This window comes from Toxorhynchites rutilus, chromosome 2 (assembly GCF_029784135.1).
Source record: "Toxorhynchites rutilus septentrionalis strain SRP chromosome 2, ASM2978413v1, whole genome shotgun sequence".
NCBI classification, from domain to species: domain Eukaryota; kingdom Metazoa; phylum Arthropoda; class Insecta; order Diptera; family Culicidae; genus Toxorhynchites; species Toxorhynchites rutilus.
Window position 1 is genome coordinate 300,428,195 of NC_073745.1, and position 15,734 is coordinate 300,443,928.

At 42.4% G+C, this 15,734-nt stretch overlaps 1 protein-coding gene across 1 annotated transcript; it reads left to right on the forward strand.

The window, feature by feature from the left end:
- The first annotated feature begins 10,124 nt into the window (after positions 1-10,124).
- LOC129767887 (cuticle protein CP14.6-like) lies at positions 10,125-11,507 on the forward strand. Its single transcript, XM_055769138.1, has 2 exons — positions 10,125-10,254; positions 10,738-11,507. Exons 1-2 carry the CDS (start codon positions 10,243-10,245, stop codon positions 11,137-11,139), a joined length of 414 nt encoding a protein of 137 aa, XP_055625113.1. The 5' UTR covers positions 10,125-10,242; the 3' UTR covers positions 11,140-11,507.
- Positions 11,508-15,734: the final 4,227 nt, after the last annotated feature.

Consider the following 15,734-nt stretch of genomic DNA (forward strand, 5'->3'; position numbering starts at 1 on the left):
AAGCTGTCGCCATAATTTTTCGAACTGTTTGGTTTGTTTGTTGCATTCCTGATATTTTGCTTTGGGAAACATTTCGGCAACATTTCAAAATATGCAATTCGCAAAACATGACGTTCGAGAAAGAAGTCGATCCGATAAACAGTCATTCCATGTCAAACCGATATAGTGGTTCGCCGATTTCCACGAAAAGTTGTAGTTTTGTTCTTTATCACAAAATATTAGACTTTTTTTTTATTTTTTTGTTAGGGGAACCATTTCCATTTTAGAGCGGTTCGAAAAATCCATTTTTCCGCCTTTTTCCCAAAAATGACTTTTTTCGAAAACTCATAATTTTTGAAGTAATGAACCGATTCAGACGATCGATATATCGAATTAAAGCAAATCACATAGTCTTGGAAAAATATTGCGCTTGCCAAAATTTTGGATTTTGTTATCGTAGTTATTGACTGTATTTGATTTTTGTTGTTTTCATGGCTCTAGTTCAATGGTGCTATATTTTTGTATATTTTTTCTTCAAAGCTGATTTTTTACATAAAAAATCCAACATTCAGAGATGAGATTTTTTCGTTTTTAAGTTATGATTTTTCAAAGTCAACCGATAGCCCGAAAAATATTTTTTTTCCTTTTCTTCCAAAAATCACTTGCTCAAAAATTCATAACTTTTGAACAACTGGACCGATTCAGATGATCGACATATAAAATTGAAGCCAATGAGAAAAATATTACGCTTTCAAAACAATTGGATTCAAGTCGCATAGATCTAATATAGTTGCATAGGAATATTGAACGAAGATTGAAAACAGGTTAAATTTGATTAGTCATAACATGAAAACGAAAAAAGATACATCTTTGATTTTTGGATATGTTATGTAGAAAAACTTCAGTTTTCAAGGAAAAAAAATATATCATTAGCTTCAATTTTATATTAGCTGCAATGTTATATATCGAGCATTTGATTCGGCCCAGTTGTTCAAAAGTTCGATTTTTTTCAAAAAAGTCTTTTTTTTTCGGAAAAAAGGGGGAAAAATTGATTATTTTAACCATCTGAAAATTCTTAATAATAAACTTAATAATGAGAAAAATCACATTTCTGATTTTTGGATATGTTATGTAAAAAATTCTCAGCTTTCAAGAAAAAATATTAAAAAATATAGCGCCCACTAGTTCAAAGCCATGAAACCATTTCTGGGAAAAAGTGAAGAAAACTGATTGTTCGGACTACCCAGAAATGGAAATGTGCACCTTAATAAAAAAAAATAAAAAAAATACTGGTCTAATGTTTTGCGATAAAGAACAAAATAACCACTTTTGACGAAAATAGGTAGGCCGTTCGATTCGATTTACATAATAAGGAAAGATAGTTCTTATTAGTGATGAAACAAATAGTATTTTGGCCAGATAACAAATACTGGATATCCGGCAATCTTCGTGGCCGGATGAATGAATATTCTGTACTACAGATTTTTTGAACATTTTTTTCCGTTGTGGTTTTTCTATTACAGTTATCAAGTTTTTGTGGATATAATGGAATGATTTTAATACTAGTCGAGTAAGAGTAAGTACTACGAATTCAAAAAAGCAAAGAACATAAATCAATGATCGGGGGTCTTCGTAGCCACTTGGTTACGCGTTCGCTTACTAAGCGATCGGTCGTGAGTTCAAACTCAGGACCCTCAATTGACCATCTTTGTGTTGTTATAGAATAACTACGTCTACCCAAAACATCATCAGCGATGGAGATCGATCCACGGTCGAAATTAGATCGACTCATCCATACAACTGCTCTGCTCTGCAAGAAACATCGGGCTGCTGTTCTATAAATAACCTAACAATGATCAATATCAACTGTCTCCGCTGTCCGGTCTGCTGAACAATGGAAGAACAGAAAGAATACCCTTACGCCGAAATGGCTACTACTGTGTAATTTACCATAATGTAATGGAACAGAAAACTTAACGCCTAAATGGCTACTACTAACTACTGTGTAATTTACAGTTTATAGAAACATAAACATATGTACATGTACACGATTAAAACCCGGCTCTGTTACAGTTAAAATGCTAATGAGCCTAATAAATAAATAAATGGGATAAAAAAAAATAAATCAATGATTGTCATTGTCAAGATTCAAAAAAAAAATTGTCTTCAGGGATGATAATCTGAGAGACGGAACCCTTACTTCCCCACAAATAAAATTAAATGAAGCAAAAGAGACTAAACTTAATTGAACCTTACCGCGAAGCTCATGACACTTTTTGGGACAGTTTTAACGAAGTGGCAAATGAAAATGATAGTCAGTTTCCATAAAAAAATCAACGATATTCATTGATGAGACTTTACAGAAATTAAAGTATTACTTGTCAATTATTTAGTAACCGATAGTTATTTTAATTTTATAGACTAATTTACCATTGAATGTTTATTAGTACGACCTACGATTTTTCTCTAATTGACCCTTCCATACTCGAACATACGGTCTCACAGAGCGATAATCAATGATTTTGTTTTGAGGATGCTGAATTGACTATCGAAATTGAATGAAGTTGAAAAAAAATAAATTTTGTGGAGTTTTTTTCATAACGCCTTAAAATACACAATAGTAAAATTACAGAGCCACGCAGAGTCTTTGACAACATGCGCGAGTATAGGAGTTATGATTTTGCGCGCGAGTACAGGAGGGTTAAAACTATGTGTTATCATCTAGTACTACATTTATTTTTTAATGACTTCTTGATACAGTCGACGTTGGTAGACCGCAGCCTAACATTTGTACAATTAGTCGCCCGTAATCCCCAATAGTTTGGCCACCCCTGCTATAGAGCCTCGTACAGCCCAGACATAAGAATTGTAGGATAATCGTTGACATGTCTTAAGGATATCCGACTTTTGGAATCCGGTATATTCCTTTTATTAATGTTTTGACACTTTATTTAGTACTTCAAGTAGCATTTATTTATCATCAATTGAGTTCGAAAGAATCGTACAGTGTCTTTTAAGACTAGAATACATTCATTGTTGCGGTCCAGTTGCATTTTTAATTGAACACTATTCAATCCAGCAAAAGCATAAAAGTCGTCAATTATCAGATTATAATAATCGGTTCTTTTTATCAGTTACCTCACTGTTACGGTTAACTTTCTGAAAAGTTCTATTTGGCATGCGGTTTATCAAAACTTTCCAGAACAGATTTTTCGATATTTTCTCATACCTCCGTAATGACAGTCTCGAACTCATGAAAATTTGAAAAATCACGATTTTTTGGACCTGGCTAATCTAAAAGGGATTAAACTTTCTTCTGTTGAATTGATGTATATAATATTAGGTTCTCGTTGGCTGGCTTTAGTGATCAATATCTCGCGTAATGTCGATCATAACATATCAAGTTTAGAGTCGCTGTAAAGGTGGCATTTCACACAAAAAAAAATTCTTCTGTTGTTTCTTGTTTGTTCCATTCAGTTGTGAGTTACAGAGTGTTAACAATGGAAAATTCAAACAAACAAACAGAAAATTCGATACATTTTACACTTTTTATTTTGCAAATGCGATAATGCAAGCCAGGCCGCTGAAATTGTGATCGATGTTCATGGTGCCGATACTGCAACAGTAAAGTACGTGCAATTTAATTTATTTCCGGCAGACTTATCTCACTTCTTAACTAGGCGAACCTAGCCAGAATTTTCACCTGCCCCCGGGCTTCTGAATGCCAAAGGGGGACTAGGCTCTGCGGAATGCACGTATCTGCATGCTCGTGCTGTTTCAGTCCTGACCGAGAAATTGTCGGACAATCGCGCAGGTGCTAAGGATGACCGACTTTTGGATGCCGGCCAATTCCTTCTCCATATTCAACACCTTTAGCGCTTCCAGAAGTGTCTTCGGGACAATTCCAGTTCCAGAGAGAACGACTGGAACAATTCTTGGGACCTCCCTTAGCCCCCACAGTTCCTTGAGCTCCACGGCCAATGGTCGGTACTTGCAGATTTTGCGACCGTGGGTCTCCTCCAGATTCTGGTTCAGTGGAATAGCGACATCGATGATGGTGACTTTGCGGTCGCTCTTGTCGTAAACCATTATATCTGGGCGGTTGTGGTGGATCGAGAGGTCGGTCAGAACAGTGCGATCCCAGTACAGCTTGAAACGGTCATTTTCCAGGACAGGTGCAGGCAGGTACCGGTAGTTTGGTACGTTGTCTTCCAGCAGAGCACATTGGAGCGCCAGTTGTCGATGAACAATACGGGCCACGTTGTTGTGGCGCTCGGTGTAGGCTGCGTTGGCCAAAACGGGACAACCTCCCATAATGTGCTCTATGTTTTCACCTGGTTGATGGCACATCCGGCAAATGTCATCAACGTCTTGATGCCAGACGTACCGCCTGCAGTTTCTCGTCGGCATTATCCTGTCCTGGATGGCTATCATGTCGGCTTCTACTACTGAAGAGAGTTCACCACGCGTTAGCCACAGATTAGATGCGGCCTTGTCGACGTGTGGCCGGTCCAGTTGATGGGGGTGGGCACCATGCACTGCCTTCTGCTTCCAAGCTGCAATCTTCTCCTCCACTGTCTGCAGATTGCAGTTGAGTTGGTACTCCGCTTGCGCCATGTGCAGAGCGCTGTATCCTCTGTCAGTGGCGCAGACAGCCCGGTATAGCGCGTTTTGGTTGGCGCGTTCTGCGAAGTACTCGCGCAGTTGTCGTACCTGGGCAACACAGTGCAGAAATGTCGACGATTCCAAGTCCCCCTTCTTTGCGTGGTAGTGAAACTCTCTCCAGTGCCGATTGAGAATGGTGCATTCCGGCCTCTTTGAATGCTTTCCTCATCCTCCTCTCAAGGTCCTCTAGGTCAGTTTTGCTCCATTTGACTACACCAAAACTGAAGGTCAGCAGGGGAACCGCGAATGTGTTGATCGCGCGTACCTTGTTCCCCGCGTTGAGGAAAGTCCTCAGGACACAGTTCACTCGACTCTAGAACTTGTCTCGCAGCTCCGTCTTGATGTCGGAGTGGCGAATCCCGGTGAGCTGTCGGAATCCAAGATATTTATAGGATTCGCCACGAACCATGTTTCTTATAAACTCGCCGTCATAGACCTCGTAGCCTCCGGATTCGGTAAGTTGTCCTTTCAGCAGGTGGACACAGCGACACTTATCGAGGCCGAACTCCATACAGATGTCCCTGCTTATTTCTTCGACAACCCGGATAGCTACACCTAGACGCTGACATAAATCAGCGTAGACCTTGAGATCGTCCATGTAAAAGGTATGGGTCACTTCTTCGTGGGCGCCGTCGCCATACCTTATTTTATAGCCATGACCGTTTCTATTGAGTGCCAGACAAAACCAAAGCGGGCTGAAAGAATCGTCTTGGAATATCCCCCTCTTTATCTGCAGCGTTCTAGACTGCAACACATTTTTCCCATCACTAAGTTGTAGAGACGTGCTCCACTGCCTCATCGCATGCTGCAGGAACCTAACGACGACGAGATCAATTTTGTAGAGCTCCAATACCCGGACGACAAACGAGTGAGGTATGGAGTCATAAGCCTTCCTGTAATCGATATAGGCCATGCTTAGGTTCCGCTGGTTATAAACCGCCTGGCCGACTATGGCTGCGTCGATGATGGCCGGGTCTTTGCAGCCATGCGTATTTTTTCTGCATCCTTTCTGCTCTTCTGCGATGATATGGTGTTGTTCGCAGTGGGCAGAAACTTTGGCGGTTATGATGCTGCTTAATATCTTGTACAGACTCGATAGGCACGTTATCGGCCTGTACTTTGATGGGTTCAATGTGTTGCTGTCTTTCGGGAGGAGGAATGTGACGCCACGGGTGGCGAATTCAGGGAGGTTGTGTGGGTCACGTAGCACCTTGTTGAAGCACTCAGCTATCTTTGAATGTGCGACGGTTAGCTTCTTGTGCCAGAAGTTCTGAACACCATCGGGGCCCGGTGCTGCCCAGTTCCTCAGGTACCGCGAGGCTTCGCGGACATCGTTCTCTTCGACGATGATAGCTGGCATCTCTCCAATTTCACCACAACTCTCCTCCTCCCGTCTTAACCACATTTGCCCGTCGCGATGTTGTACTGGGGTCTCCCAAATACCAGCCCAGAAGTTCGTCAAATCGCTAATATCTGGCAAACCTTCGCGGTAGTCGGGCTTCTCGTCACTAATGTGGTCGTAGAACACTTTCTCGTTATCTCTGAACATTCGATTTTGTTCCTGGCGCTTTGCAGAGTCAGAGTAACGATTCAGCCGTTTAGTTAGGACGCTCAATTACTGTACCAGTGTGTCGAGTTTTTCCGTCAGCTGGTGAGCTGGCGAAGTTCAGTAGGCCTCACGATCACAGCAACTTGGCGACATAATTTCGCCGATCTGCTGCCTCCTTTATACGCCATCAGCCTTCCAATTGCGGCGCGCTTGTTTAGGATCCGTTGCTCCAATCTCCTTCGCCATGGAGGCTCACGCCTTTCACGGAGATGTTGGAGCAGTCCGCCTCTTGGTCTTATACGGTATCCTAAACTTTTGGCGGTCGCCACAGCAGCACAGTAAACTTTCAGTTGCAGCTCCTCCATGTTCTCAGCATCAACCAAGTGCAGCGGAAGAACGTGCTCGTTCATGAGCTTTACTGCACTTGTCAGCCTGCGGGAATGCTGCAACTTCGAGATCCTGGGGCGCGACAGAGGGTCCGTGTCGCGGAACTGTGAGATCGCCTCGTCGTAATGGAAGACCAGATCGCGTAGTAGTTGTTGATCTGGCTGTGGATCTTTCGGCTCAGGGGGTTGTTGTACTGTGGCCTCCACTGGTGCTGATTCGCGTGCCCCACACGCGAATGAATTGCTCAGCCGTACTGAACTTCGTCTCGACACATCGCTTGCTCTGCTTGTTCTGGAGCTTAGTTCTCTCTGCACCTGCTGCTTGATCTCGTCGACTTGCGTTTGGGAGAGCATATTGTTGCGTACAATCGCTCTACGCCTCGCGTTCATCGCGTTTTGGTCAAGCCTCCCGACGAGCTCTGGATACGCTTTCTCGAACATTGCGAGTATTCGAGGGCGACCGCTCATGTCCGTCTCCAAAGCAGTGCAGATGTAATAGACGCGGATCACGAATTCGTTCATTTCGTGTGTCCACATGATCCGTCGCCTAGTAGTACCCACAAGTGTGGACGACTGTCGTCTGACAGTCGCAACACGCCTCGTAGGCGCAGCGTTTCGTTGGTGATGTCGAAGGCTGCTGTTTCCGTGTGGCGGTAGCTCTTCGGGTTGAACCCGGCTGGTGGCCCGCTCTTGCACATCGCCCTCCAGCCGCTGGCCGCTCGCTCTTACGCCCGTTCCAGGACCAGCTCCAGTTCGGGGACCCTCCTCGGGTGATCGCATTCGTAGTAAAGGGTGTGTCACATCAAATTGCATCACGGAAAAAACGCTGTAGAAATTTAATTTTTAGGAATTATATCTTCAGCTTTCACTTATAATCAGATAAGAGTGTATAGATCACGTTGGCCATGCTTCACTGTCAATTTTTCGTAAATTTGGAAAAATGTCGTCGAACGAAAAAGAGCGTCGTGAATTAATCTTGTGCACTCATTTCGAGAATCCGGAGTTATCACATCGGGACATCGGTAAGATGCTGGGAATCGTCCAATCCACGGTCAGCAGAGTACTAAAACGATACTTCGAGAACCTAACCATCGACCGGAAGGTGAATAACTGCAAAAATGGATGCTCCGTCAGTGAAAAAGATCACAAGCGCGTAGTTAAGCAGTTTAGACGTGATCCGAGAAGTTCGGTCCGGGATGTCGCCAATAAGCTGAATTTGTCAAGTTCATTCGTCCAGCGGACCAAGCAGCGGGAGGGCCTGCGTACATACAAGGTTCAGAAGGCTCCTAACCGCGACGAAAGACAAAACATGGTGGGGAAGACGCGAGCCCGGCAGCTGTACACCGAAATGCTGACGAAGCCGCATTGCCTGGTAATGGACGACGAAACCTATGTCAAAGCGGACTTTCGTCAGCTGCCGGGCCTGTTGTTCTTCTCCGCAGAGGACAAATTCAGCGTTCCAAGGAGATTCGCAAGCAGAAACTATCCAAGTTTGCCAAAAAGTACATGGTGTGGCAAGCGATCTGCTCTTGCGGAAAGCGGAGCGCCCCCTTCGTGATGACCGGCACGGTAAACGGGCAGGTTTACCTTAAGGAGTGCCTACAGAAGCGCTTACTACCACTATTAAAGCAGCACGAGGGCCCGACCATCTTCTGGCCGGATCTCGCTTCGTGCCACTATTTAAAGGACGTGTTGGAGTGGTACGAAGCCAACGGGGTCATCTTCGTGCCCGTGCTTCGTGAACCCGCCCAACGCACCGGAGCTTCGCCCAATAGAGAAATATTGGGCGATTATGAAGCAGGCCCTCCGGAAGAACCCAAAAGTTGTCAAATCGGAGGCGGACTTCAAGAGAAAATGGATTTCTGTTAAAAAAAACTACAACCTGACGTTGTACAGAACCTTATGGACGGGGTAAAGAGGAAGGTGCGAGCATACGGGCTTGGGCTCGAAGTATGAATAAAAAGAAAATGCCAAAAGTTATTTAATAGTTTTTATTTTACTGTCTAAAATTTTGAAAAGGATCGGTCTACTGGGCGAATTTCTACAGCGTTTTTTCCGTGATGCAATTTGATGTGACACACCCTTTATTCGTCTTGACCTTAGCTCCATTGTCTGGGTGTATCTCCTTTGCCCGGGAGACAGCGGATTGGCAAGGCCTCCATGACCCGGGAGGCCTTCCCCGGGAGAGATATAGCGCTCTGACTCGCTCGAACCCCCTCACTTAGTCACTTTCGACACCCGTTCTCGGAGCCAAGACCAGGTGTGTTTTTCCAGTTCACGCCCGATCTAAAAATGTCGTCATATGATTTTCGTGGAGGCGTGAGATAGGAACATTTGAGACCAACAGGCAGGCTCCTACCCTAGTGTTGATCCCCATTTGAGAACCTATGTATATAGAATATATTTCAATTATTTTTTTTTTTAATTTTTTTTTCAGTGCAACACACTAAATTATGAAATCTACTGTCAACAAATGGACCGTTTGAAGCTATCGATTGACCAGAAACGTTCAGAATTGGCCAACTGGAGAGGTGTTGTGTTCCATCAGGACAACGCAAGGCCACACAATTCCGAGAGATTGATTGGAATATTTAATGCATCCATAATATAGTCCTGATCTGGCACCAAATGATTAACACCTTTTCCTCGCTTTGTAAAATTGGGATCAAGAGAAGATTGTAAATAGGGACCAAGACTTCTATGAAAGCGACATTATGATGCTACCTTTAGAATGTCAACAATTTTTACTTATTTTACTTATTAATTATTGAGATTAGAATAAAAGAACAAGTTTCTGTGCGTTTCATGCACGTTATCATTTAAAACGAAAGGTATCGGTGAATAAAAAATGCGAATCTACAGGATTTTTTCGGGGTAATATTGCTCAATTGTGTGAGCTAAACATTTTTAACATGAATGTTTTTTGTCGTATTACGGAATGTGAAATCTTATATGCGATGAAGTGATGTTCTGGAAATAGATTTGCTCATGAATAAGGTAGAAAATTTATGGCCTGTATTAGAGTACAACAGAACCATTTGCATGCAACAGCTACCACCATGTCTTCATTCATGGATAATGATTTATTAATTTGCAGCGAAATATGTACACCCAATGTAGTCTGCAAAAAAAAAACAATGTTCCAACAAATAAAATCAATCAAACCTTGTTGGAATGCTACTTGTTTCCCAGCGCATGCATTCCTCATCGATGCGAGCAAAACAAAAATATGAGAAAAAAAAGCTGCATCCACCTGAACCCATTCCTATTCTAATGATAGTTCCGAAGTAGTAGAAGGGTATCCGAGCAAAACCGCCTACAGCGCATGATTGCTAGGTGTTTGTAGCCAAGCAAACCGCGACGATGGCGACGACAGCCAGCAGCCGGCGCGGCACCCAAGGGGGTGGAGTGGACCACCGATCGGTGTGTGGGATGGTGGAGGAAACAGCTCTGGAAGAAGAATAACGAATGATGTTGAATTGAACGATAGGTCGCCTCTCAAGTGACGAACTCGGGCTGACGATGCGCCGAATGTTGCTTTCCCAAACTATAAAAGCATGGAGATGCGTTGTAATTGAAATCAGTCTCGAATTAGCGTTTATCACAGCCTGACCTAGTCCTCGTCTGCCACCGTTGCCGTTGAGAAAGCCAACTCCAGCCGAAATGTTCAAGCTGGTGAGTGTGGGAAAGTTCTGAGTGGGGTCATTAAGACCAAGGGCAGTCCCAACAGCGGCGCGGTCGGGTTCTATGAAGTGAGAAATTTGGTTACGTGTGTCGCTTGGAGATAGAAAATAGAACAAGTGCTTCAAACGGTAGTGACCTTCTCGCGGCGCACAATGGATCCCAGAAATTGATTGTACCAACTGTGATTTACGCGCTGCTGTTCGTGCTGTGAGACAATTAGTTTAACGCGAAAACAAACAGTGCACCATCAGAAACGATTGTTGTTTCGCATACACATTTTCTCTGTGTTACTAGCGCTTTCATTCAAAAACCACTCGGAATAAAAGGCTGGTAGTGTTCCCATAAATCACGCGTTTGATGACTTAATTACTCGTGGAATGCTCGCGGGAACAAGCAGCCGATATATGAATGCTAATAAGATCAGACTGTGTTTTTTCGTTGTTGTTTCAATTTAATTTCAATTGTATTCAACAGATCATCATCTCCTCCCTTGTGGCGCTTGCCGCAGCCCAAAACCCACAGGATGCGCAGGCCCAAATCCTGGCCCAGGACTCGTCCATCAACCCCGACGGTTCGTACCAGTACCGCTACGAAACCAGCAACGGTATCGCTGCGCAGGAAGCCGGCGTCGGTGGACAGTCCGCCCAGGGAAGCTACTCCTTCACCGGCCAGGATGGCGTTCAGTACTCCTTGACCTATGTCGCTGATTCCAACGGATTCCAGCCCCAGGGTGCCCATCTGCCCGTCGATGTGCCCGCCCCGGAACATGTCCTCAAGGGTCTGGAGCTGATCCGTGCCAACCCACCACGAGATGATCCCAACTTCAGCTTGGACGCTTTGAACGCTGCCATCGCACGGCTGAGCGGCAAGAAGTAAGCTGGTCGTGGGTGCCCATTCGATCGGTTTATTTTGGAAAGATATAAAACAAAGCACACAAACGATCATCCTGAGCAAATACTCCCGAGAAATGAAACGTGATTCTGCTAACTCAAATTTCACAATCTATTGTAAATAGCGTTTTACCTTGATTGCTTCGCGTTAATGATGCATTTCTCTATTATGCGATATTCATCAAAATTTAGTCCTATTTTTATTTAGCTCTAAACGTAACGATTGTTCATAAGCGAGACTAGTGATTTTTTTTTTGCTGTAGGTATCATGTTCATTGTATTTTACATAAAACAGTGCGTCATCGTAAGTCGTTAAATAAAGCGGAAAGAATTGATTTTGTAAGAAAAAAACTATGCAACAGATGTTTTATTCAACGGTTTTTCGGCTTAGGAAAGAGGTATTACCACCAATACTGAAATGGTCTCTCTTTGTCCAGAATTTGATTAAATTTGATTCAACAGCAGCCAATTGTGTTCAACATGTTCCGGTTTCGGATTTTTCAGTGAAACATCTTAATCCTTCTAATGCTCCAATAATGGGTTATATGAATGAAAGGTAGGTGTTCCATTCCATGTGCGGCTACTTCGGGCACCCTTGTTTTTCCATGATTTTCAAGAAGTATATTTTTATAAATCAATACGTTATAAAACCTATAAAAAACTCCGAGAGCCGTACTTAATTTACAGCTCCAGAAACATTTGCCCCATGTGTGTTGTTATCATTAGGGGGGAGCGGACCCAAATATGGAACTCGATCTTTATTTTGAGTATTACTCAGCTCGTTATTAAGTCAGCAACCCGTCCAAACCCTTGATCTGTAGATAAAAGTACACGGTTTGACCCCCTAAAACCACGATCGCCTATATTTAATAGTTTTCCCAAAAATTTTATTTTTGTAGAAAGCTCACTTTCAAATAAGGAACGGAGTGGTTTTAGGCACGTTGAAAGTTCTAGCAGCTATTGTGAAAACACCATTATTCTTCTTACATATTTTTAGTGCATTTTTCATGTCACTTTCAGCATACGTTTTCCGTTTCTTTGCGTTAGAATTACCAGCCATCTCGTTTTCTGCTGTAAACAAAACAGTTCCATATTAGGCAACTTGAACTTTTTTTAAGTGACTTTAACATCATTTTAAAATGAGTTGACATCAAACCCAAGTATATGATCTGAAACTCACTTTGATCTTTCCAACGATTTTTTTTCCCCTGTTGGATGTGAACCACTGCGTCCATTATTCTGAACTATTGTGGTATATCCCATTTTTTGTACTCCGCTTCAAGCTTACCTACTACTTATTGATGAAGAAGTAGACTGAAAGCTATAGCGAGATAGGTGCCAATCAGGAATACTCTGTTTGATAAATTTTATAATCCTGATCGGCGACGCAGACCAAATTTCCTTGGGCTCCAAAATAGCCTTATCAAGGTATTGCAGTCTGCGTCTAGTTAGAGCTCCACAATTACAGAGCAAATGTTCCGAGGTTTCACTTTCGGTATAACAAAAACGACAAATATCATCTTGCACTAAACCTATGTTTTTGAGATGGTATTTACTCGGACAGTGTGATTGTGCCTAAGTCTTTCTTATTGATTGTGCCTAAGTCTTTCTTATTAAGACTCAGCAATTGTTGAGTAATTTTAATACTCGGCGTGATAAATTTTTTTGACTGGTTAAGTTGTACCGCCAACCAGTTGGCTAATACTTCCCGGTCTTCCCAGTTCTTCAGCTCACCTTTCAACACACAGTCAGATATTCCACAGAAAGGTTCTGGACCAGTGAAAGGTGAGCTTGAGCCGTTCCTGGCAAGTTCATCTGCTCGCTCGTTTCCCTCTATTCCACAATGGCCAGGAATCCAGTACAGTTGTACCGAGCTTATCCGACTTAGTTGCCGTAAGAGGAGAATGCGTTCCCAGACAATTTTTGAGGAGCATTTAAAAGCATTTAGAGCTTTAAGTGCCGCTTGACTGTCTGAGAATATGCAGATGTTAGCATGTCTATATTTTCTTTTAAGGCAGACATTTGAGCATTCTATTATCGCAGCTATTTCTGCTTGAAAAACTGTTGGCCAGTTTCCCATAGCTACAGAGATTTTTGTTCTGGGACCATACACTCCAGCACCTGTTCTGATTCCCATTTTTGACCCATCAGTGTAGAACATGATTGAACCATTACGAACACTGGGACCGCCTTCATTCCATATTGAACGAGAAGGCTCGATTACACTGTATGGAATGTCGTAGTTAGTCCTAGGTTCCATCCAATCACTGTTCATCTCTGAGGATGGTCCTACGGGTAAGAGATTCAGGATGCTCAAGTGACCAATTTTGTCTCCGTCTAGTATTTTTTTCCATTGTTTAAGCTTTAGAGCGCTTTTCTTAGCCTCTAGCTGAACATGTTGGTTCAGAGGTAGCAAGTGAAGGATAGCCTCCAGTGCCTTCGAGGGTGTGCTTCGCATTGCTCCAGTAATTGCAATGCATGCTAGTCGTTGGAGTTTGTTTAGCTTTTTTGTAGCTACAGTCTCCTTGGTCTTTGGCCACCAGACTAATGAGGCATAGGTTATTCTAGGCCGCACAATGGCAGTGTAGACCCACATTACCATTTTTGGTTTAAGACCCCATGTTCTACCTATCATTTTAGAACATGCCCATAGGGCTGTATTGGCCTTACTGATTATTTCATCTAAGTGTGCATTCCAGTTGAGTTTAACATCTAGGATAACACCTAGATATTTCACTGAAGCGCTGCATTTTATTTCCACTCCCCCCAAGATATAAAGACTGCAGATGCTGTTTTTTCTTTTTGGTGAATGGAACAATTGTTGTTTTCGAGGGATTTATGCTCAGACCTTCTGTGGTACACCAATTTTGTGTTAGGTTTAAGGCCATCTGCATTCTACTCGATATCACGTCGTCGAACTTGCCTCGTATCATTATGACTAGATCATCGGCGAAGCCCACAATTTCAAAACCTTTTGCCTCTAAACTTGTCAGAAGGTCGTCAACTACTAGTGACCAAAGGAGAGGTGATAGAACGCCTCCTTGTGGGCAACCCTTTGTTGCAATCACATAATTAGACGACCCGCCCAGCTCCGAGGTGATTTTTCTTTGTGTGAGCATGCCATGGATCCATTCGACTATACAGTTATCAAAGTGTCTTCTTCTCATTGCCTGTGCCATTGATAGATAAGAAGCATTATCAAAAGCACCTTCGATGTCAAGAAACGCACATAATGCGGTTTCTTTTGACAAGAGAGATTTTTCAATTTTTGTCACAAGCATATGTAGTGCTGTTATTGTGGATTTGCCTGATTGGTAGGCAAACTGGTATTTGGATAGTGGGTGTTTGGACATGAATACAGACTTTATGTATTCATATAATACTTTTTCCATAGTTTTCAACAGTATTGATGATAAACTAATTGGTCTAAAAGCCTTTGGAAGTGATTTGTCGCGTTTTCCCGCTTTTGGGATGAAAACAACTTTCCAACGATACCGAACAACATGAACTTTCGAAACTTTTTCGACCCGAAATTTTTATAATGAAAAATTATTAAAAAAAACCATAACAAATCACGTTTTCGTTGATAACAACCACAAAAGTTATCGGACCACCACCAGACCTCGTCAGGCGTGGTTATTTCACTAGAGGAACAACTTCCAACCATCGCCGGTAGAATGAGCTGCTTACTTTTCGAGATATTGACGCGTTCCATATTTGGGTCCGCTCCCAAATATGATGACGATAAATGACGTCTAGATGATTAGCATACACTGAAGTCGTTTTTTACGCGGTTTTATTTTACGCGGCTTTTTACGCGATTTTTGAGAATTTACGCGGTATATTTTTACGTGAATTTCGGAATTTACGCGATTTTTATGTACGCGTATTTCAAAATTTACGCGGTTACTTTTACGCAGCACTTATCAACCGCGTAAAAATTCAATGTGCTAATTGATGTGACTTTTCACGGAATAAGTTTGTATTGTATCAGCTGAAAAATAAAAGGAGATACAGACATCATGATTGTAGCATGCAAAAAAAATTCAGTTGATCAATTGTTAGAATATAGGCTGCATTTTAAACTAATAGTTCACTGTTTGTTAGATTTTTACACGAATTTCGAAATTTACCCGGTTTATTTTTACTCTTATTTTGGAATTTACGCGGTTTATTTTTACGCGGATTTTGGGATTTACGGGGTTTTTGTTTACGCGTATCTCCCGCGTAAAAAGCGACTCCAGTTTATTTTAAAAAAAATCTTTACCATATTTTAGCAGCAGTTTTATTGATTTCGTGTTTTCTTGTTAAAATTTGTTTTTTTATCAAAAAGTAGAGAGCTGTCAATTTTACATCGTCAGCCACATTGCAAGGTATATTCGTTTACCTTTACCATATATGGAAATAATCTGTCGACATGCCTCAATCAGAACAAAGAGATGACTCGGATAGACCAACAACAAAGAGATTTTCCTTGCAGAAGCTGCAAGACGATTGTCTCTCGTAAAAATGAAACAACGCGGAAGCCTTCCTAGTAAACTTTTGAGGACACTAGCACTTCATGTAGCCCCGCATCTTGAC